This window comes from Amblyomma americanum, unplaced genomic scaffold (genome assembly GCF_052857255.1).
Source record: "Amblyomma americanum isolate KBUSLIRL-KWMA unplaced genomic scaffold, ASM5285725v1 scaffold_428, whole genome shotgun sequence".
NCBI lineage: Eukaryota > Metazoa > Arthropoda > Arachnida > Ixodida > Ixodidae > Amblyomma > Amblyomma americanum.
The window spans coordinates 1,365,382-1,387,419 of NW_027526899.1; the positions used below are offsets into that span (position 1 = coordinate 1,365,382).

A 22,038-nucleotide genomic window follows, 5' to 3' on the forward strand; every position below is an offset into this window, starting at 1 on the left:
GAGGCCTTGAAGTTGTGTCAGATACAGACTTATGAGAGGATGTCGATATTGAAAATAAGGATGGGAGTGTAAATATTCGAAATTCCTGTATCGAATTGAACATGTTTGTTATTCGGCTCGTACTCAGTTCGAGAATTTAGTATCTGAGTTTTTTATTTTCGAAAGTTTTGAAATATTTAGTTAGCAGGAATTGATTATTGTGCTGACTTTCATTAATCCATTCATGGCAGAACCAAAATATCTGGGCAAATTATCCAAACATTAAGTTTAAGGTGTCAGGTAAACTGTACAATGACATTTGTTTCTGTCATTCATCGGGTCGACTGTTATCACCCAGGCACCAATTTTCTTGGATGTTTAGCAAATTTCGGCAGGTGGGCTGGTCACATCACACGAGCTGAGAGCATGATGGGTGACCACCTGCTTCAAACTATCACAGAATGAGAACACATCTTTTAATCATCAGCAGCAGCAGCCTGACTACGCCCACTGCAGGCCAAAGGCCTCTGCCGTGTCTCTCCAATTATCCCTGTCTTTTGCCAGCTGTGTCCACTGTATGCCCGCAAACTTCTGTATCTCATCAGGCCATCTAACTTTCTACCACCCCCTGCTACACTAACCACAGTCAGAAAAAAAAAGTTTGGGAATTTTTTTTTGGATCCAATTGGACATTCGAACTGGTTTCATTTGGATCTTCGAATTGGTGCTAGCTGTGTTTTTAGCCACCCGACCAATTCAACCTCGCTGGATCCAACTGGACCAACAGATTGGACGTATCAGGTCCTAGCAGTTATTGCATCCAGAAAATATTCCCAAAATATGCCTCGCAACATGTGAGAAATACTTCTGCAACTTAACATATTAATAATATGGAAAAGGAAAACTGATTTGTGAGGAAATTAGGGAAACATTGTGTCTGTGTTGTTCTTCCAGTACGCCGAAACTGCACATTTGTCACGGGCTTATCACTGTTTGCACTGTGAGCCTCCTCACAAGGATTTACCGCAATTTTTTTTATCAGTAATGTGGGAGGGGGCGTTTTAAAACTCACCCGTTGGATAAATCGGTAGTTTCTTCCAGTCCCTGGAAATTCAAATTAATTAGGTATTGCTACCCATAATGTTACCTTTAATTGTTGCTTCATATGGATTCATTGATTTCATTTTGTTTCTCATTTTGTTTCTCCACCTGTGGCATACTTTTAAGTACTGTTTCCGTTAGCTCGATCTCTCCTCCTTTACATATAAAAAGGATCAGAGCTAGAAATCACGAAATTACTAAAAACCTGGGTTAATGCTGTCTAATCATACAATATACACTTCTGTGCACACCATTTTATATTGTATAGTGCTGAGTCAGTATAGTGTTTTATCTTTTGGTTGCAAAGGATATACACTTTTTTTTTTAAAAAGAAGTCTGTGCAATGTTTGTTTTTTTATCTTAAAAAATTTTATTCATATTTGCAATTTAAATATTCGCAGACTCCTAATAAGTGGGCATCTAAGTTGTGGGGAATTATTTCTTTGCTATGTTGCCATGTCTCTTAGATGAATCCAAAAAGTTTGAAGATTTACTTCCACTGGACAGTTCTCGACTGAAGGGCCTAGACTCTGCATACTAAATATGGCTTTTGTTCTCTAGTTGCAAGCAAGCTGTGGCATCTTGGGCCTGAGGTTTTGATGAAAGTACTCTGGTTTTGAAATGCAGGATCAGTCATGGCAGACCACAACGTAGGCGTGTTTCCTGGACAAAGTCCACCTGATGAAAAGCACCCTGTCAACCACAGCGTGCCATCCATTAGTACAAGCTTGAGTACTCACTGGGACAAGCCCACAGGCAAGCAGATTCACCAGTGCACCCACTGCGGCAAGATTTTCCAGAAGAGATCTGACCTCGTAGCGCATATTCGCACCCACACAGGCGATCGCCCGTATCATTGCAGTAACTGTGATAGCGCGTTCGCAACAAGGAACAGCCTGGTCAGACACCTGCGCACCCATACAGGTGATCGTCCATACCGTTGCAGCTTTTGTGACAGTGCCTTTTCTAGAAAAGATAACTTGGTAAGACACGTCTGCATTCACACTGGTGAGAAGCCTTTCTAGTGCCAGTTGTGCCCCATGGCCTTTGAACAAAAGCTAACCCTTATGGTGCACGTGCGGTCCCACAGGCATGAAAAACCATTCCATTGTGACTTGTGCTCTAAGGCGTTCTCAGTTAAGTGCAGTTTAAAACACCACAAAGAGCCAGGACACTAAAGGAACAGCTGAGTTCCCTGGTGCCCTTTGGAACGCATTTTGGTAGCGGTCCTGTCGACAACCAGCTGGCAGCATGCTAGCTAGGTGACCTGTGACAAGTGTTCCTTTTTAAGCTATGTCGGTAGCTAGTTTTATTTGCGGCCATTCTTTAATGTTGACGCGCTCCTTGCCGGAATGGGACGCTGACATGCCCTTGTACTGCACTGGTCCTGGGCTATTTCATTTCTTCTTCCAGAGCCACAAGTATATTGGACTTGCAGACTTACGTCAACGAAAAAAAAAATAATCTGACATATGGGGTGGCATCACTTCCCATTGAAGAAAGGCATTCAGCGGCAGTGTGTCTAATATATTTATTGCTGGTACTAGTTCTCAGGCTAATGATGAAGATGGGGAAAAAAAAGGGTGGCCTGACTGTCTGTTGAATTTTATTGTCCCAAGTGTACTTGTGTTTTTAAAGAGATGGCATTGCTGCAATATAATATTGGCAGATTGTGCGTAATTGGAATGTAATCAGAATTGGAGTGTTGGTGAGTGAAAAAATAGAGTCGGAATGGAATACATTGCCCCGCCGCGGTGCCTCAGTGGTTAGGGTGCTCGGCTACTGATCCAAAGTTCCCGGGTTCGAACCCAACCGCGGCGGCTGCGTTTTTATGGTGGCAAAACGCTAAGGCGCCTGTGTGCTGTGCGATGTCAGTGCACATTAAATATCCCCAGCTGGTCGAAATTATTCCGGAGCCCTCCACTACGGCACATTTTTCTTCCTTTCTTCTTTCACTCCCTCCGTTATCCCTTCCCTTAGGGCGCAGTTCAGGTGTCCGATATATGAGACAGATACTGTGCCATTTCCTTTCTTCAAAAAACCAATTATTATTATTATAATGGAATACATTGGAGAATGAAAAAGCAAAGGCTATCACATGCCCTCCACATCAGCCCAATTGATTGCCCCGAAATTTTTAAAAATGGTTTTGGAGTGCTGCCGTATATCACTGCAGCTTTGTTTGCTTACTGTCAAAATTGAAAACTGCGGATGTGTTGTGTTTTCAATTTGGCATTGGAATACTGCTAGCAAAACGTATGAGAGGGGAGAACAAAAGTTGAGCCTCGAGATTACGTGGCTTGCTTTTGTATTTAGGCTTTAAGAATTACGTTTTTTGAACAAAAAATTTGAAGAACTGGTGTCACTTGACAGATCACTGTTCCTGTGTTGCATGCAAATGGCATATTTTGTGGAATATTGTGTCCTCACTATATTCAGCCATTTTGTCAGAATAGCACTTGTGCTGAAATTGTGGTTTGAGTTAGCTTCTTTGTAAGCTGCACATGTTACTGAACCTAGCCTTGTCATATTTTCATTGGGTTTTAATGACAAGAAGGCTATTGGGTCTGTCACCACTGATGTCAGTGTTGTAATTGCTGCGATTCATAATAAGCTGTTCAGCTGATGTGCTTTTAGAAACATTCACTGCACTGTGGCGAGAAATCTTTCAGTGTGTTTTCAGATTCCATTCTATTTCTTCCTGTGTGTTGTTGGTTGCTTCCCATGAGTATTTTGTTAAACCTGCTGCCAAAAACAGGTCTTGACATACTGACTGTTTGTTGTAGCACTAATGCCTTTTATTTGTGTCCTGTACTTTAAAACTCCACAGCACTGGCATTCTTTCGTTTGCCATTTGTGTGACTTTTAGCACCCCAACCCCCAGAGAATGATTTCTGGCATCGCTTGTTGCACTGCTCAGAGCTGTGCCTTCAAGAGTAATACTGTGCGTGGTTGCATTCCCTCACTAGTGTCACAACAGTGGGCAGATGTTTTGTTTGTTGGTTTGGAGAAATATGCCAAGTGTTCATTCTGTACTTCAGTAGTCGTTTACGTAAGTTAGGGTAATTAACATTTATATGAGCAGCAACCAGAACCGCACAATTAAAAATTATTCCCCATGATCTGGTTGCGTTACTGCTGTGTGAAAAATTTGTGGACAAATGCAATGTGGTATTACTAGAGTGCAGCTTGATTTGTATGCACACGATAAATGTTTAACTGGCATCGATGTTTTCACTTTGTTGGGCAGTGTTAGCTCACAGTTACACTGTATCGTTTGCAACGAAAATGGTTATGTATGGAATGCACCATTTCTTGTTTCATTGAAATGGAATATTTTTCAACCTAAATAATATATTCAGGTTTTTATGAAGACAGCCTGTCAGTTTTCCACCGCAAAAATCAAACATAATATGGCAAGAAGGTGCGAAATTTTATACAAAGTGTCGTAATTGAATAAAATAGCGACATAAATATGCTTTGACATAGAAGGTAAACTCCCGAAGGTCCATGAAAATAATTTATATTTCGAAGGTGCGCATTACATTTGAAATTGAGGCAAAAAGTTATGCTAAAAATGGTGGCAAAATATTTTTGCACAACAATGGCGGACGATATGCTACACCGCTCACTGTTTCACAAAATATTCACTGCATTCACTGTATGGCATAAAAAAAATCTAGCGTATTTGCGTTATGAAGGATGTGAAGTTCACCTCAAAACAAAGAAAGGCTACTAGATGCAGCCCACTCTCGGAAAAACCTGCAAGTTTGCTTTATGTTCTGTTACATAATGTGTCGAAGGGTTAAGGTGTGTTTTGGGGTGAGTTGCTATTGTACTCTGCAGCAGATGGATAAGAAAGATGATACAGAGAGACACCAGACCACTACTGAGGTGCTTTATACTTTACCATTTTTGTATGTTTAAGCATCTCCCATTCCTGCTTCACAAAGTTTGAATTTTGTTTCAGAAATTTCTAAATACTTGGGGAATTTCTACTCCTTCAGTGGCAGATTATTACTGTGCAGAAATTTATCCCCTGAAAAAAAAAATAGGCAATGCTTGCCTGACATATTGGGTATATTCAGTTTTTTTCGGAAACTTTTCAAATGATTCACTTTATATCCTTCTTGTCATCACCTTAACTATGTGTTGTCTTTTGATGTCGGATCTGCTGTTCACACAGATTTTTTTACACCGAAAGAAAATGTCTAGTCATTTTTCTCTGTTATTGGTATGGTATTAATACTATTGTTTGGACGAGTTTCACTGTGACCTTTTTTCTTTGCGCAAGTACGTACCTGATTAGAGATGGCGTGGTATGCCAAGTGTATTAAACTTGCATGTCACGTCAGCCTTGTACTTGTGTCGGGAAGACTTTTCGTTTCACACGTCGGGCCAATTGGTGGAAACTGAGGGGAGACATTAGCGATACTTGTGCGAGAGAGGATAGTACTGTTACACGCACATGACAATTCCCTCATTGGTCATCATTGCTGGTCACGTTAACACCAGTGCATTGCTTCCACAGGACCAGGTAGAGCGGAAAGCGCTACTCACATCTCTTGAAAATTATCGCGCCGCAAAACTTCCTATTGTTGGGCCTTTCACACACTGTAATGGCAAGTAGAAAACACAGATCAAGTAAACGGTGCCTGTCAACTCCTTCGTCTGCCCAGAGCTGTGTGCAGCACTAGAGAAAGCAGATAGGCTTTCTACTAGACCCAATCTATTGCATAAATATACAGATATTTCTATAGAGCATCGGAGGCACTCAGAGTGTGCTTGGAATGCTACCAGGCCTTGCTTTAGAGACTGCTTTCAAGGAATTCCACAATGTGAAACAGATTCCAAAACAAGCAAATGAAACAACTTCCATTTGGTGAAACAGCCACTAGGAAATTAGGAGACATAAGACCCCCTGAAATGCAACACAATGCAATTTTCTGCAGATGTAACGAAACGGGTTTTTTCAGTGCCCTGTCAATCATATTTAGCCATAACTGCAATCAACATGTAGCTTGGCACAGCCAAGAGCTACAAAAAATGTCCTTGTTTGTAGCCAGCTCCCGTGCTCGGGAGGAGTTTGAGTGCAATTACTTCAATGTTATGCACAACTGTGGACTTTCATGAACACACCTGAGCCAAACATTCCAGTGCATGCAAATCTTCAAATGTGTATGCAACATCCGGTACCTATTTCATTGCAAGGCCAGAAACGCTTTTCTCACAAGTGAACAAATAGAAGCAGCAACCTGGCAACATGTGAAACATGGATATTGATGCAAACTGCTGTACTGGTTCAATGGCTTTTTTGTTTGGCTGCTGAGTGCAATGTTGTCGAATGAAATCCTGGCAACGGTCACTTCATTTCGACGGAAGTTAGATGCAAGCACACCCATGTGGCATGCGGTGTCATAGCGCATTAAAGAACCTCATGTGATCGAAATTATTCGAAGCTATCACCATGTTTTGGCATAAGCCAAGCCCCACTGCTTCCCATCTCCCAAGTCCAGAGCTACAGCCACTGACCTCCATAAGTGAGCTGCAGTCTAGGGCTGCACTAGGCGTTGACTTCCAGCCATAGTATAAGCTAAGCAGTTGTATCATAAGCACGATGTCTGCTGGTATTTCTTTCTTGTCCACATTCTTTGATATCTTTTTGTCTCTGTAACTGATGGATGGTTCCGGGTACTTTTTGTGTGTTGTCCAACATGCAGTCATTTATAAAGAAAGAACTTAAGCATCGCTGTTTATGGCAGTGCAGTTTTTATTCACTTACACTGCTTTTCTCTGTTAATTTTGCAGGCTAATATTGACAAGCCAAAGGAATACATGCTACCACAGGAAGAAGCCTTGAATATAAATCCTCGCCTTCACAGATGCTTTGGCCTGATGTTCATAGCCTGTGAATTAACTTGTTTATAGACCTTAGTGCCTGTCGTCCATGGACGAAATGGTGTGCATAATGCCCCATCCATGAAAAGCACAGATACTTTAAGCATCGATGAGGGTTATTATTGAAGATATCATGGGGCAACATGGTATAAGCATAAAGAAGGGTATGAGGATACAGGACACCTTGTTATCATTTGGTAGAGCACAGTGCAAGCAGAATATTTTTCCCCAATTTTTCAAGACTTCATGGAGCAAGGTGTTGGAAACAAAAATACAGTCTGTGCAATAAGTAGCCACTGGATCAATGTGCCATTGGTGGCCATCCTTAATCTCCCTTCTGGTGCTAAATGGACTTTAAGAAATGTCTAGCCTTACTTGTCTTTGTTGTTACAGTGCCATGCGAGTGCATTTCTTATTATTTGGTTATTTTCTCTGTTGTTTTTTGTTTTTGCTCGTCACATTTGGAACATTATGATGAAGCATGTCTGCCAAATCTGCAGCAACAGCTTTTATTACTGTTCAGCCAGACATTCAGGGTGGCATTTTAATCCATTATATGTCAACTGCTCTCAAATGAAAGCCACATTTAATGTGCATTTCACTGCAGTTGCTAATTCAAAGTACACAGTGTAGCGTGGCTTGTTGTGGCTGGGCATTGGAGCTTGGCATTATTTTTCATGTGTATAACACTGCTCACACAGGTTTGCTGAACAGTATCTGTTGCTACATAGGTTTAACTCGCACTATGACGTCTATTCTATTTTTAGGTTTGCGGTAACAGAAGGTGACTTTTTGCTGAATGAAGTATAATATTATTATATTTACATGTAATTCTTTATAATTTTCTGACCAAAAATGGAAACCTTGTTTATGTCCATTGCTCATGATGTATGTGTTTGTTATGCAATCCATGACTGTGGTATGAACTATGAACCAGCTTTGAGAAGAAATGAGGCAGGGGGCTATTTATAGCTTAACCTTTGAATAATTAGGGAATATCTTCCGGCCCCTTGAAGTCCGAATTAATGAGGTTTTACTATCCATCCTGTTAGCTTTAAATGTTGCATCATATGAATTCATGGTTTCATATTGTTACTTATTCTGCGTGTCTACATCACCTATTGCATGCTGTTAATGCTGTCCAATCAAGAAATCTACATTTCTATGGACATCATGTTTTTTTTTTAGTATGGTAGAGTCAGTATAGTTTTGTATATTTTGGTTGCAAAGACCAGATACTATTTTGATAAAGAACATGGAGTTATGTTTGCACGTTTATATTTTTGAATTGTTTTTATACAAAACATACATTCGATTCGATATTGGAAGGTATTTTTTTCTTAATATTCACATTTGAAATTTAAGCATTCACACACCCCTAATAATTGGGTAACTGGAACGGTGGGAATTTTTTCTGAGCTGTTGGATATGTTCCTTATAGAAATATAAAAACTGAAAATTTACTTCTAGTAGACTGTTGTTCTTGACTGAAGGGATTAAGCTCTACATATGAAATTTAACTCTACTCAAGTAACGCAGCTATTGCATAGCACTCTTGTCTACAGTCACAATCTGATAGCCCTAGCAGTATGTGAGCTGTGGCGTATTGGGCCCCATGTTTTAATAAAAGTGGTCTGGTTTTGTAATGCAGGAATGGCCACCACAGACTGCAAGGCTGGCGTGTTTCTCGGACAAAATTCACCTGATCAAAAGTGCCCAGTCAACCACAGCGTGCCATCCATTAGTACAAGCACGAGTACTCACCGGGACAAGCCCACAGGAAAGCAGATTCACCAGTGCACCCACTGCGGCAACATTTTCAAGAAGAGATCACTCCTGGTGGAGCATATTCGCACCCACACAGGCGACCGCCCGTATCATTGCAGTGACTGTGATAGCACATTCGCTTATAAGAACGGCCTGGTCAGACACCTGCGCACCCATACCGGTGATCGGCCATACTGTTGTGACCACTGTGGCAGCACATTTGCTGTGAAGAGCAATTTGGACAGACACCTGCGCACGCATACGGGTGATCGTCCATATCATTGTGACCACTGTGACAGAAAATTTTCAGTAAAGAACAATTTGGACAATCACCTGCGTCCATTCACAATCACACAATCACACAATCACAATTGTCCATACCGTTGTGACCACTGTGGCAATGCATTTGTACAAAAGAGCCACCTGGTAGATCATTTCCGCATCCACACTGGTGAGAAGCCATTCCAATGCCAGCTGTGCCCCATGGCATTTGCACAAAAGGCAACCCTTGTGGCACACGTGCACTCCCACAAGGGTGAAAAACAATTCCAGTGTGATTTGTGCTCAAAGGCGTTCTCAGTTAAGTGGAATTTAAAACACCACAAAAAGACACGACACTAAAGGAATAATAGTGTTCCATGGTGCCCTTTGGAGGAAGTTTTGGTAGCAATCTTGCTGGCAACCAGATAACGGCGTGCTAGCTAGGTGTCTTGTGACAAGTGTTCTATCCTAAAATGGAGCTCGACTGTTGTCTCGAAAAGCCCAAGTTCGATCCTGGCTGCGACGGCCGTATTTCAGTGGAGGCGAAATGTTGAAGGCATGTGTACTGTGCGATGTCGACCACCCTAGGTGGTCGAAATTACCAGAGCTCTTCACTTTGGCGTCGCTTTGGGTCGTTAAGCTCCATAAAGCAAATGAAACCGTATGTCCGTAGTTAGTTTAATTTGCAAGCATTCTTTAATGTTGACACTACACTGTCACTGGGCTCGTATCTTCTTTCGGAACCGCTAGCCTACTATGCTTCCAGACTTATGTGGACTAGAGGAAATTGTGACACATAGGGATGACATCACTTCTCATTAAAGAGAGGTTTTCAGTGATAATATGTCCAGGATTTTTACCTCGTGTTCTCAGCTTTCTGATGAAGATCAGAAGAAGAAAATCTGGCCTTATTGTTTATTGAGATTTAGTGCCCTAAGCACACTTGTGTTACTTAAATGTTTTATCACTTTACGGATTCCTATTGCAGCAGCTCTATTTGCATAACATCAAAAGATAATATGCTGCTGTGATGTTTTTTCGGTGTGGTGTACCAGTGGTACTAGCAGAATGTATGAGAGAAGAGAACAAAAGATTGCATGGATTGCTTGCATGGCTTGCTTTTGTTTTTATTCTTTAAGAACTACTTTCTTTAATCATAGACGTTAAAAGAGTTTAACTGCACCAGTACCACTTCTCAGATCACTTTCGGAGCTGCATGCAAATGACAAATTTGGTGGAATATTTCAGCCTTTTTGGTCAGAATAGCAGTCGTGCTGGTATTGTGCTTTGAGTTAGCTTCTTTGTAAGGTGTATGTATTACTGAAGCTAGCCTTGTCACATTTTCATTGGGTGTTAATGACAAGAAGGCTGTTAGGTTTGGCACCATTGATGTCAGTGTTGTTCTAATTGCTCCGATTCATTATAAGCTGTTCAGCTGATGTGCTTTTAGAAACATTCACTCCACTGAGGCAAGAAGTCCTTCAGTGTATTTTCAAATTCTATTTTATTTCTTGTGTGTTCTTGGTTCCTTCGTATGAATATTTTGTTACACCTGGTGTCAAAAAGTGGCCTCAACATGTTGGCTGTTTGCAGTACTAATTCCTGTTATTACTATTCTGTGCATTGGTACTCGTTGGTGTCCCATTTCTGTGAATAGCTAAGCTGCTCCTCTCCCTAAACTGAGCTTTTATGTTGACAGGCAGTTCTAGTTTCCCCCTCGAAACTAATTTTTGGCATCACTAGTGTTTTGCTCAGCGCAATGCCTGCAACTATACTACTCTGTGTGGTTGCATTCCCTGCCTATTAACACAACATTGTACAGAGGTTTTGTTGGTTTGTTTGGTGGAATTTGGTTACTTTTCATTCTCCACATCAACGGATGTTTACTTAAGTTAGGGTTGTTAAATAAACATGCGGCAACCAGAACTGGGCACTTATAAATTATTCCCCAAGTTCTGGTTGCATCCGTCTATAGGGCTGTCTGAAAAATTTGTGGAGAAAAACAGTGCAGCATTCCTTGATGGCAGCTCTAATCTTGTTCGACATGTTTGCAGGTCATTGAGGCTCAACTAGCATCAATGTTTTTACTCTAACGGGGCAGTGTTAGCTCAACGTTACACTGTATTGTTCGCAATAAAAATTGTTATGTGGCTCTTTCTGGCTATGATGATGTCTGTTCAGCAGCAAAAAATGCATTTATTGCCAAGAAAATTGGATTATAAAAATATTTCCCGCGCCTGAATAAATTACTCGTGACAACAAGATCAAGAAAAGCTCCACAATGACTGTTTATAGGTGAATGGCGGCGTAGCCTCGGGGATCACATGAAAAGAACTGTCTTGATGCACTGCAGACTGCTTGCAAAAGCCGCTGGTTGTGGCGACATGTATATTTCAGTATTTTTTTTAATACAAAAGCATTGCTTGTCCCATTATGAGAATCACCAGCAGCACGTGTTAGTGTACTCGCAGGTGGTACAGAAAATCCCAGGGTTGGAACCCTACCGCGGCGGCCATGTTTCAACAGAGGCGAAACACAAAAGGCGCCGTGTGCTGTGTGATATTGGTGGATTAAAGATGCCCAGGTGGTCCGAGCCCTCCACAACAGCACCTCTCTCTTCTTTTCTTCTTCCACTGCCTTCTTTATCCCTCCTCTTATGTGGTGTCCGCCAAGATAAGTGAGACAATTACTGAGTCATTTCCTTTCCTCAAATCCAATTTTGATTTTCAAATGCTGGGACTTATCACACCCACAGCTAAACACCCAAAGAATTGTAGAAATAATTTCTATTATGAATGTGCAATTTATACTTGAAATTGTGATGAAAATAATGCTGCAACTGGTAGCTAAATATGTGCACACAAATATGGTGAACGATGAGCTACACCGCTTACTGTTTTGCAAAATGTCATCGGCTACGTACGTTGACTGCACAGCATAAAAAGCAACCTTGTTTGCAGGATGAAGGATATAAAATTAATTTGTTACAAAGAAATCACCACTAGATGTAGCCCACTATCGGAAAAAGCTGAATTTACTTTCTATGTACAGAATAGTGTACCCACATACATACAGTGCCAGAGGGTGTATATTGGGGTGAGTTGCTAGTCCACTTTGTAGCAGACAAGGATAGAAAAGGAGATGTAGAGAAACCAGACCACTATGCTTTACCGTCTTATGCTTTACTATCTTTACGTTTAAGCAAAAGGAAGGACAAACGGAAGGTGGCTGCCACGGGAAGATGCCGAAGGGCGATGGATGGATGGATGGAAGGTAGGAGCGGACCCTTTGAAACTGGGCAGTGGTAGTTGCCACCATGCTCAGTTTTTTTTCCTTTATTTTTGTTTAACTCTGCTGTAAGTTGTTAATAAAATTCGCCATTTTCTTTAAAATACGATTTCCTTCTCTTTAAATCTTATGTCACGGCTCTGCTTTTGTGCCACCAATCCTCCAATCTCTTTTTGCTAATTTCCACCGCTGATTTATTTACATGACTATTTTTATCTCTAAACCCTAAGGCCTCAGGAAGAGTGACTGTGCATGCATCGACAACTGGATGGATACCATCACAATTTAGAATGAGGTGTTCTGTTGTTTCTACACATTAACCACACACAGCACATGTGTCATCTTCTTCGTTAAATTTCTTTTTGTAGCTGAACGTTCTAAGACTCCCTGACCTATACTTCAAAGAGGAGGGCACTGCCCCTTGAGTTATCATAAAACGTTTCCTTCCTGATCTGCCTTTTCCAGCATCGATATAGTTCTACACTATGCTTCTTTTCCATTGAATCTGTCAAATTTTTACCTTCGACGTTTTTAACCTGCCGTTTAATGCTCTTTCTTTCTCCTTCCTCGTCCCTGGCAAACTTACTGGTCAGCTTTCTAGTTCGTTTCCGCCACTGTGTGTCATCGCTCTTTCTGTACAGGTATTTAAATACATTACCTGCCCAACTGTTAGCGTCCAATTTCCCCAGGCGTTCTTCGTATAGTACTTTACTCTGAGCTTCCCGTGCTTCGAACGTTGCCAAGTCCATATCCCCCAGGCCTGTACTGCCTCGTTTGTGGTTTTCCTGTGCGCACCTAGTGCTAATCTTCCAACAGTTCTCTGATTTACTTCTAATCGCAACTGAACTTCAGCCCTTAAGCATAGAACCGCATTCCCGAAAGTAAGCCCCGGCACCATTATTCTTTTCCAAATACCTCTGAGGACTTCATACCTGTTGTACCCCCACAAGGCCCTATGTTTCATTATCCCGGCATCTCTTCGCCCTTTTGCTATGAGAGACTGTTCGTGCTTTTCCGTTTACATATGCCCTTTGTTTGCCCATACCCCGAGGTATTTGTATTCGGCCACTCTGGGTATTTCATGGCCCTCTATTGTAAGCTCCTGATCAGTTGTGCCGTTGAAAACCATCACACCTGACATAGTTGCGCTAAAACTGAAACCTAGACTGTCTCCATCGTCTCCACAGAAGTTCACCAAAGTTTGCAAATCTTCCTGGTTATTTGCTAACAGTACAATATCGTCCGCATACATTAAACCCGGTAGTCGTTGCTCAACAACCTTTCCGCCTAATGTGTATGACAGATCATAACCTAATAATAATAATTGGTTTTGGGGGGAAGGAAATGGCGCAGTATCTGTCTCATATAGCGTTGGACACCTGTACCGCGCCGTAAGGGAAGGGATAAAGGAGGGAGTGAAAGAAGAAAGGAAGAAGAGGTGCCGTAGTGGAGGGCTCCGGAATAATTTTGACCACCTGGGGATCTTTAACGTGCACTGACATCGCACAGCACACGGGCGCCTTAGCGTTTTTCCTCCATAAAAACGCAGCCGCCGCGGTCGGGTTCGAACCCGGCACAGATCATAACCTAGATTGCTTCCTTGTAGCCTTCTCTCCATACTTATCATATAAAGCATGAACAGCAGCGGTGATAGAGAACAACCTTGCCTTAATTTTTTTTGTACCTGGACAGTTGATGTACCCTTAATTCCTTCTCATGTATTTCAACTTTATTCTTTCGATATATTTCCTGTAGAAAATTAATTAATCTCAAAACCGCGTACAGCGCCGCTTCAGCAGCGGCGGCAGCGGCATGATCGAATGTTGTTTTTGCCTTCTTGTGTTAGCAGCGGCGTGACAGGCGTTGCGTTCTTTAGAGGGTCTCGTGTGGTCGTCGTGTGGTCGTCGGTGGTCGTGTCGAGGGTGGTGCGCGGGTAAAGTGAACTAGAAGAGAGAGTGTCAAACGCCTATGCCGCCTGTGAATAAAAATCTAGGTAAAAAAAAAAGGTAATTTCCGCTTGGAGCGCTGCGCACGTTATCCTTGCCTAGGTGCCTTTTTAGAGGCGGCAGAACCACTGGGATGCCGCATCGGGCGCCCGAAAGTGAAGCCACCTGAAGTTGGGCAGCATGTCCCGGATGTCAGCCTTTGGCAGTGCATGAACAAGCCGTGCTAGCTAAAAAAAAAATAACCGAAACCGAAACTGAAGTTAGTGCCGCGCCGTCTTGCTGCTGCCGTGGGCTTTGACTCTCCGTGCCACGCAGCGCCACTTTTGAATGCGCGTTTAGAGCACCCACGACTTTACTCTCCCAACTCCAATAGGTGCTTTTGGCAGATGAGTACTACAAACACGCCCTTCAAACCATGCTGGGAATTGTTTCGTTCAGCTTGACGTCTTCCAGCTGCAGAGTGCGTCACGCAAACGCACGCTGTCGATCACTGAAAGGAGTTTTCGTCTGCGAGGTGACTGTAGTGTTTTCTTTCAGCTTGTGGAAGAGGGAAAATAAAGCACAACTGGATCAGCTCAGACTTGGCGGCGGCTCCCTGCACACAATGCAGCGAACGTTGCATTGTTAAGGATCCTACAGTCACCGGTTATACATGTCAGCCGATGGATGCGCGAGCTGCATGATTGCGAAGCATGGACGGCTAGCTCATCGACAAAGTGGGCACACTTCGTTCTAGTCAATGTAAAAGTATGAGTGAACTCAGAAGTACAATCAAGCCGCCTTGTTGAACTTCAGTGCAGCGTATGCAACAAGGATAGCGTTATTCAAAAGCATGGGCGCATTGCACTTAACTGCACGAAGAAAAAGATTGCAGTAATTTAGACATAATTGCACCTATCTCCACACATATCAGGCTATAATGAGAGCGTATACACGTGTGCAGTAGAAATGAGAGAAAAATCAGCTAAAGTAGATATTCTTCATTGTTTTTAACTCGAAAATGTTGTACATAAATAATATTCATTTCCAATAGGAGGCAAGGAAAAGGCTATATTAAATCGGTTTGAGCGGGCCTCCAAAACTCCACAACTGCACCTTTAAATTGAATTCAAATTCTCGCGCGCTGCGCTTTTTACGGACGCCTAGCGCCATCTAGGTTAGAAAGGGAGAAACAAACGACGTTTTCCGCCTTGTTTTGTCGATGTTTTGCTTTTGGGCTCTTCTCCCTGAGCCGCGGAAAGTTTTGGGTTGACGGGGAGCGCTTCGATCATGGCGTCGTCATCACGTGCGGCCGCTCCTAGAAGACGTTGTGTTTCTAGGCGATCGAGCGCTTCAGGAGCCGATTTTGCTGATGCCATCAGCAGTAGTGAGCCGGAAGAAGACGTGGACACGTCAGATTTCAGCGCAGATGACGAGGATGCGTCAAGTCAAGCCGGAACATCCAGCGGGTGAGTGTCGGCTCTATGTGCCGCGCACATTTCGATTACTAATAAATAGTTATGAGCGGCGCAGCATGTACTCACGGCTATATTATTTATTTTCAGAGTCTCAACGTCATATGGACGTGATTCCTTGCCTGCAGCGGTGAAACGCGTGCAGTTTTTGCCTAGACGAATCCCGGGAGTCGAAGTTGGCGGCACGGTCCGGAGTAGCGCACGGCACTTCGTGCGGGCCGTCGATGTCTTCAAACTTTTTTTCACCGCAGAGCTAATCAACATGATCTGCGAAAACACGAACAAATATGCGTGGATGCATATTTTAGAGAGGCAGACGTACGCAGAAAAGGACGGCTCATGGAAAAATTTCAGTCCCGATGAAGTAATGCAGTGCATAGGAATTCTGATCTACATGGGAATTGTGGAACTGCCTCGCCTCCATCTATACTGGAACACCTCAGCGTTATTTTCGGGCCTCATTCCTCCAAAGATTATGCCCAGGAGCCGATTTTTCGCGTTCCTTGCGTTTATCAGTGTCATGGACCCGGAGAAGACTGACCCCGTCCGCGATGGCAAGCTTCGCAGGATCTCACATCTACTGCAGCACATGAATGACGTGTCACGTCAGCATTTTCAACCATACAGAAATTTGTGCGTGGATGAACGGATGGTGAAATCAAAAGGACGATCGGGCATTCGGCAGTATATGCGTGACAAGGGAGTCAAATGGGGGTACAAGCTGTGGGTCCTTGCTGACTCTAGCACAGGCTACACTGTACAATTCAGCGTTTACACCGGGAAGAGAGAAACACCTAGCTCAAAGGGACTGGCTTATGATGTAGTAACCCGCCTGTGTGATGAATATTTGGATCAAGGGTACATTATCTACCTTGATAACTTTTACACATCTACCTCCCTTTTTGAACATCTTCTTGAGAGGAAAACTCTCTCTTGTGGAACAACGCGCAAAGATCGTCGCTGGTTTCCCTCCCAGTTGAAAGATACCGCTTGGGAGAAAAGATCAAATCGAGGGGACATTCGCTGGCTGCGCTGCCGTGATGTGCTGTATTTGCAGTGGAAAGACAAGCGCATTGTGAACATGATGAGCGCAGCACACACTGCCAACAATCACGTCACAGCAGTGCGAAAAGTGAAGAGAGGAGACCAATGGACAAAGATACCCGTCATGAAGCCGCTCTTGATAGACGACTATAATAAGGGCATGCTTGGTGTTGACAAGTCAGATCAACTGATAGCTTCTTACAATGTATTGATGAAATGTGTCAGGTGGTGGAAGACACTGTTTTTCCACTGCATTGACATTGCTGTCGTAAACAGCTTTGTCATCTTCCAAGGACACAGGGAACATCACCGCGAGATAGAGGAGCTCACCAGACAGGCTGGTTTTGACCAGCTCGCATTCCGAATTGAGCTGGTCAACCAGATTTTTGGGATGGACGACAGAGCTGTCCACCCTCCACCTCCTCCAAAGAAGCCCGAGCACAAGCCCCAGGTGCAAGAAAAGCGTCACAACTGCAAGCTCTGCTACGGGAAGAGCAAAGTCGAAAGAAAGACGGCAGTTTTTTGTGAGCCATGCAGTGTGTATCTGTGTTTCATCCCGACAAGGGACTGCTTTGGAGAATGGCACGCCACACACCCATGCAAACTTTTTTTTTTGCGGGAAGAACAGTTTTCGGCAATACCCTCTGCAAATTGTGTTATCGCTTTATGATATAATTACCTACAGAATGTATATCTTGAATTTTTTTCACTCTTGATATTTTTAAAGTTGTGCTCCTTTTTTCAAGCAGAACGATACCATTACTGTATAAATTTTGACAATATAAACTTTTTTTCATTAACTTGTGTAATAAATATATAGGCAAGGTTTACGATCCTGAACAGCAAATTCTTTTAGCTACATTTTGATACCAAACAATATAAATGACGCATTACTGTCTAGCCGCCAAAAAATATTTCCTTCCACCTAGTGAAAACTGCCCTTTTTCCCGTGGTAGCGAAAGAGTTAAGAGACACAGGTTAATAAAACCGCGAGGGAGTTATTGTAGCTCTTTGTACATATGTGACGGGAGCACTAAATTTACATGTTACACCACTTCACTGCTGATACCAAACTGCATGAAAGAAACATTTTAATATAGTGTTAAGTGGACAGGTTTTATATGGAGCAGGTAACACGGCGCGGAACAGATGTCAAGTAAATGCCGCTCTTAGGGGCAACACGGCAGGCCGCCGGACGCCGTTCTCCTCTTCTCGCCGGCTTCGCTCTAATCGTCTTCATCAGGTGTACGTTTCTCACACGCAGGTTCTCCCTGGATCCCTGGGCAGCCGAAGGTCCCTGCGTGTTGGTTAACCCCTCCGGCACGGCAGGCAGGGCCACGTGGTCGACTGCAGTCCTAGTGGAGCCACGTCCACTGCTAACCTGCAACTGTGAGGTCGCTGAGTAGATCGACAACAACGCGAAGATGGAACGTAATGCGGCAACATTTATGTTTACATGGTGGAGAGAGGGTGTGCAGATGGTGTCTTTGCACTCACAAAGTGAAGAAGGCCTTCTGCTTCGAAACAATAATCTTTAAATAATTACCCTATGAATCTCCTATTACTGAACACCACAAAGTAAAAAAAAAACATACGCTCCTTGTTTCCGGTGACTTGGCTTCCATCAAAGGAGGGGAAAGCCTCAGAGTGCTTGCCAACGTTTCAACTAGAGGAGTTGTCGTCGTGTGGGTAAAGCATTCGTCAATGGCGTGGAGTATCGCCTTGCCTCCGAGGAAAAAGGCCCAGTGAGGGGGAAAAGGTGGGAAGGGTGTTATAGAATGGGGAGGGTGAATCTTGTCCAGGCTTGGTGGCTGCTACAGCGTCTTGAAATAAAAAGGCCGGCTCAACAGAAAGGAATACGGGGGTATTGAGCGTGGAGAGATGTGGCGAACGTGGAGGCTTTGTCTCCAGCTGCAACAGGTGCACCGTGACACGACTGGCTTCGTTGACCTGAAAAACGAAAAGAATATGATGAAACAATGAAGCAGCATGGCAGAGTGAAATGCAGAACAATAAGAAGGAATTACAGGATAAGAGAGGGAATGGGGGCGAGCTTAGATGAATTGTGAGAGGAAGGGGGAGGGAATTAATGCTGAAGCCAAGGGTTCCTGAGAAATGACAGCAAGAGCTTCAGGGCATAAGAAAAAAGTAGAACGATCAGAAATCAGAGAGAGGGAAAAAAGGAGACTGAAGGGGAAAAACTCGGGTTGGGGCGGAGGGACAGAGTGAAAGAAAGGAGAAAGCGGCGATATTGAAGCAGTGAGAGAACATATTCTACCACGTTCCAGACCTTTTTAAAGAATTACGCCAGTACTGGAATAGATTCTAAGTTTCCTTTGCATATATGTTGCTCCCTGCAAGGTTTGCGATGTTTTAAACTTGTGGACTACGGATACAACTTTTTGTTTTCTATTTCTTGCAAATTTCAAGCCATTTTTTGCTTGTTATATAGAACACATTTTTCTCAGCAGCCGATCATAAAGAAGGTGTGTGCCTCGAGCCACCTTTTCTGCAAAGACCGTATGCCAGCGCTTTTGTCCCGAGGACTCCGTCCTGTATGCAGCTGTGCAGAACGTAAGCTTTATGAGCACCTGCTTTTTTTTTCTACGGTTTGACGCTGGCTGAAACGGTCTCTGTAGGGCACCAACTGGTTTTTTGCTTTGATCTACTGGTCCCAGAAGGAATGCCTTTCGGTTTTGTGCTGGGGTCTACTGGTTTCAGAAGGAAGTCTTCGGGCTTTGTGCTGTCTTCTGGTCCCAGAAGGAAGCCTTCTGGTTTGCGCTGCTGGTTGAAATGGTCCCTGTAAGGAGCCTCTTCTGGTACCTGCTGGGCTACTGGTCCTGAAGTGGGACCTACTGGCTCCTACAGAGAGCTTTTTGTTGTTCGATTGACAACTTTTTGCTGTTGTTTATGTTCCAATGTTATTTCTCAATTAAGAAAATTTTTCACTTAAATTTGTTTGTGTTTTTATGCTGTAAATTGCAAAAATAGTGGTGATTTTAATGAGAAAACTATGTTTATTAACTGTTCCCCACTAACAATTGTGGGATGCCCTTAATCAGGGAGTATATATAAGCATGAGCTCATAGTAACAGTTTGTATACTAACGTGAGTGTATGTTTCTCATATAAGTTATGTATAATGCAGTGCTTTGTTGCTGGGCTTGTTGGCGCTTGCTACGATTAAAGCTGTGTGTTCTCACCACCCAGTAAACCACAAATATCCATTCGACGTGCCGGAAAGATCCAAACGTCATGTGATGAAAGGAGCGTCTATTAGATGTACATAATAAGGATCATCATTTGGACGTGCTACACGTTGATAGGACGTCAATAATATGAATGTTTTTATATCTAGAGCACGTCCGCAAAGCGTGGACACTAGATGCCTAATATATAATCTAGTACATGTCCACCAAGCGTGAACACTCGGTGGCGCTGCGAGCAGCCGAGGAGAGCGGACGCACTTCACATGCGCTCTGCAGTTTTCGGGACTTTTGACCCGGTTAACTCGACTGGACTGCCAAAATTTTGGTGGGAGACGACGTCGAAAGCGAAGCGGGCCACGAGGACACCTCTTTCAAACCACTGGGTCCAATATTTTTGGATTTATACGGTTTTGAAGATCTCCCACGTGGCCGACCGAAGCTAGGCCTATTAGGCCTAACACAGTAGCGGGGCTCTGCGGCCCTCCCGGCCTCGGCCAGCGGTAGAAGCGACGGAGCGATGACCCATGCACTAAATCCCAGCGTATATCGCGCACCGCTAAAAGACGAGACGAATTTTATGGCGGAAACCCAAGAAAATATGGACGAAGACTATCAAGACGCTACCGGGGAGACCTTCGCCCACGGACCAACGACAGCCTTTCAAGCCCTAAAAAGCAGCACCCCAGCGACAACAACGCTACAGGCAAGTCAGAACAAGGTTTTGGACGCGGACTGGGAGATAGCCATGTCCAAGCGGCAAAAGAAACGCCAACGTGGAAGCCAAGCAGGAGATTTGGCGGGAAAAGCGCTAGGGAACGAAAATTCCCTAGGCGCGGCGAAGAGCACAGGTGGCACGCCAACTGCACCTAAACAAGGAGAGGGGGAAGGAGCGCCGAGGAGAAGGCTGCCTCCGCTTCCCAGGGATGATTTAAAAGTAGCACTTCGGCCGAAAGGACTGGCAGTGAAGAACCTGCAGACGCACCAAGTGGCGCGGGCGGTGGTCGCGGCTACCGGACACGGATGCAAGGCAGAAGATCTCATCATCCGACTGCGCACCGGCTCGAATATCATAATAATCAGTACCGATAACGAAAGCGCTGCTCAACATATCAGGCGCATCACGCAACTGAAGTTTGGAGAGCATAGCTACGGAATCAACGCACACGTGGCGGCGCCGGAGGGAACGCTGCGCGGGGTCATCCACGGGGTGGACCCGGGGTCTCCGGCCGAAGAACTCAAGGCGAATTTACGAACCCGCTCACAAGGGGTGAAGATCCTGGCGGCAAGGATGCTAGGCCGATCGAGCACAGTCGTCATCACCTTTGATGGCCCCATCCTCCCCAAGCAAGTCTTGTACTATACGGGGGATGGAGAGTTGTGGTGCTACCCCTATAGGCCGACGCGGCAAATATGCTACGTTTGTTGCCAACACGGACATCGATCGGACGTCTGTCCGAACCCGGGAATCAAGGCATGCAGACAATGCGGCCAGAAAGATCCGGAAGAACGACATCAATGTACACCCAAGTGCCTGCTATGCGGGGGCTCCCACGCGGCGGGCACGAAGGACTGTGTACAACGACTGAAGACAATCAACGAACTGCGATGGGGACCCCAGAGCCAGCAGCGACGCGGCCGCAGCCGAAGCAGAGGCGGGGCACGGAGACCGCGCTGGTTCCGGAACGAGGACCAGGAGCGGCAAGGTAACTACCGGAGCGAATCCAGGAGTCGCTGCCGGGGGCGCAGCAGCAGCGAGGGCCGGAGCCGGGAGCGGGACGAGTCCTACCCACCCCAGGGCGGCCAGCAGTCCTGGGTGAAGCCGAAGCAGCAGCAGAAGAAGAGCGGCGGAGTCAAGGTGAGCTCGGGAGCCGGCCCTCCCAAGGCGTTTTTGCTCCGCACAACAACAACACAAACACACGAACAGAAAATGAAAAAAAGGCTTACTGCCGAAATTAATAACATCAGGAAGGAACAAGAGCAGACCCGAGAGGAAAACAGACAGCTTAAGAAACAAATAAGCGAATTAATAGCGGAAATGCAAGAGATGCGAAAGGCAGGCTGCTCGCCTGTCAGGGCACCCTCACCCCCACAA

At 44.3% G+C, this 22,038-nt stretch overlaps 1 protein-coding gene across 1 annotated transcript in view; it reads left to right on the forward strand.

The window, feature by feature from the left end:
* The window catches only part of LOC144112608 (uncharacterized), a 33,948-nt gene extending 31,843 nt beyond the window's left edge, over nucleotides 1-2,105 (forward strand). Inside the window, exon 3 of the mRNA XM_077645406.1 lies at nucleotides 1,965-2,105. Within this exon, the coding sequence (XP_077501532.1) occupies nucleotides 1,965-2,105 (141 nt within the window). The remainder of the gene's footprint in view (nucleotides 1-1,964) is intronic.
* The last annotated feature ends 19,933 nt before the right edge of the window (nucleotides 2,106-22,038 follow it).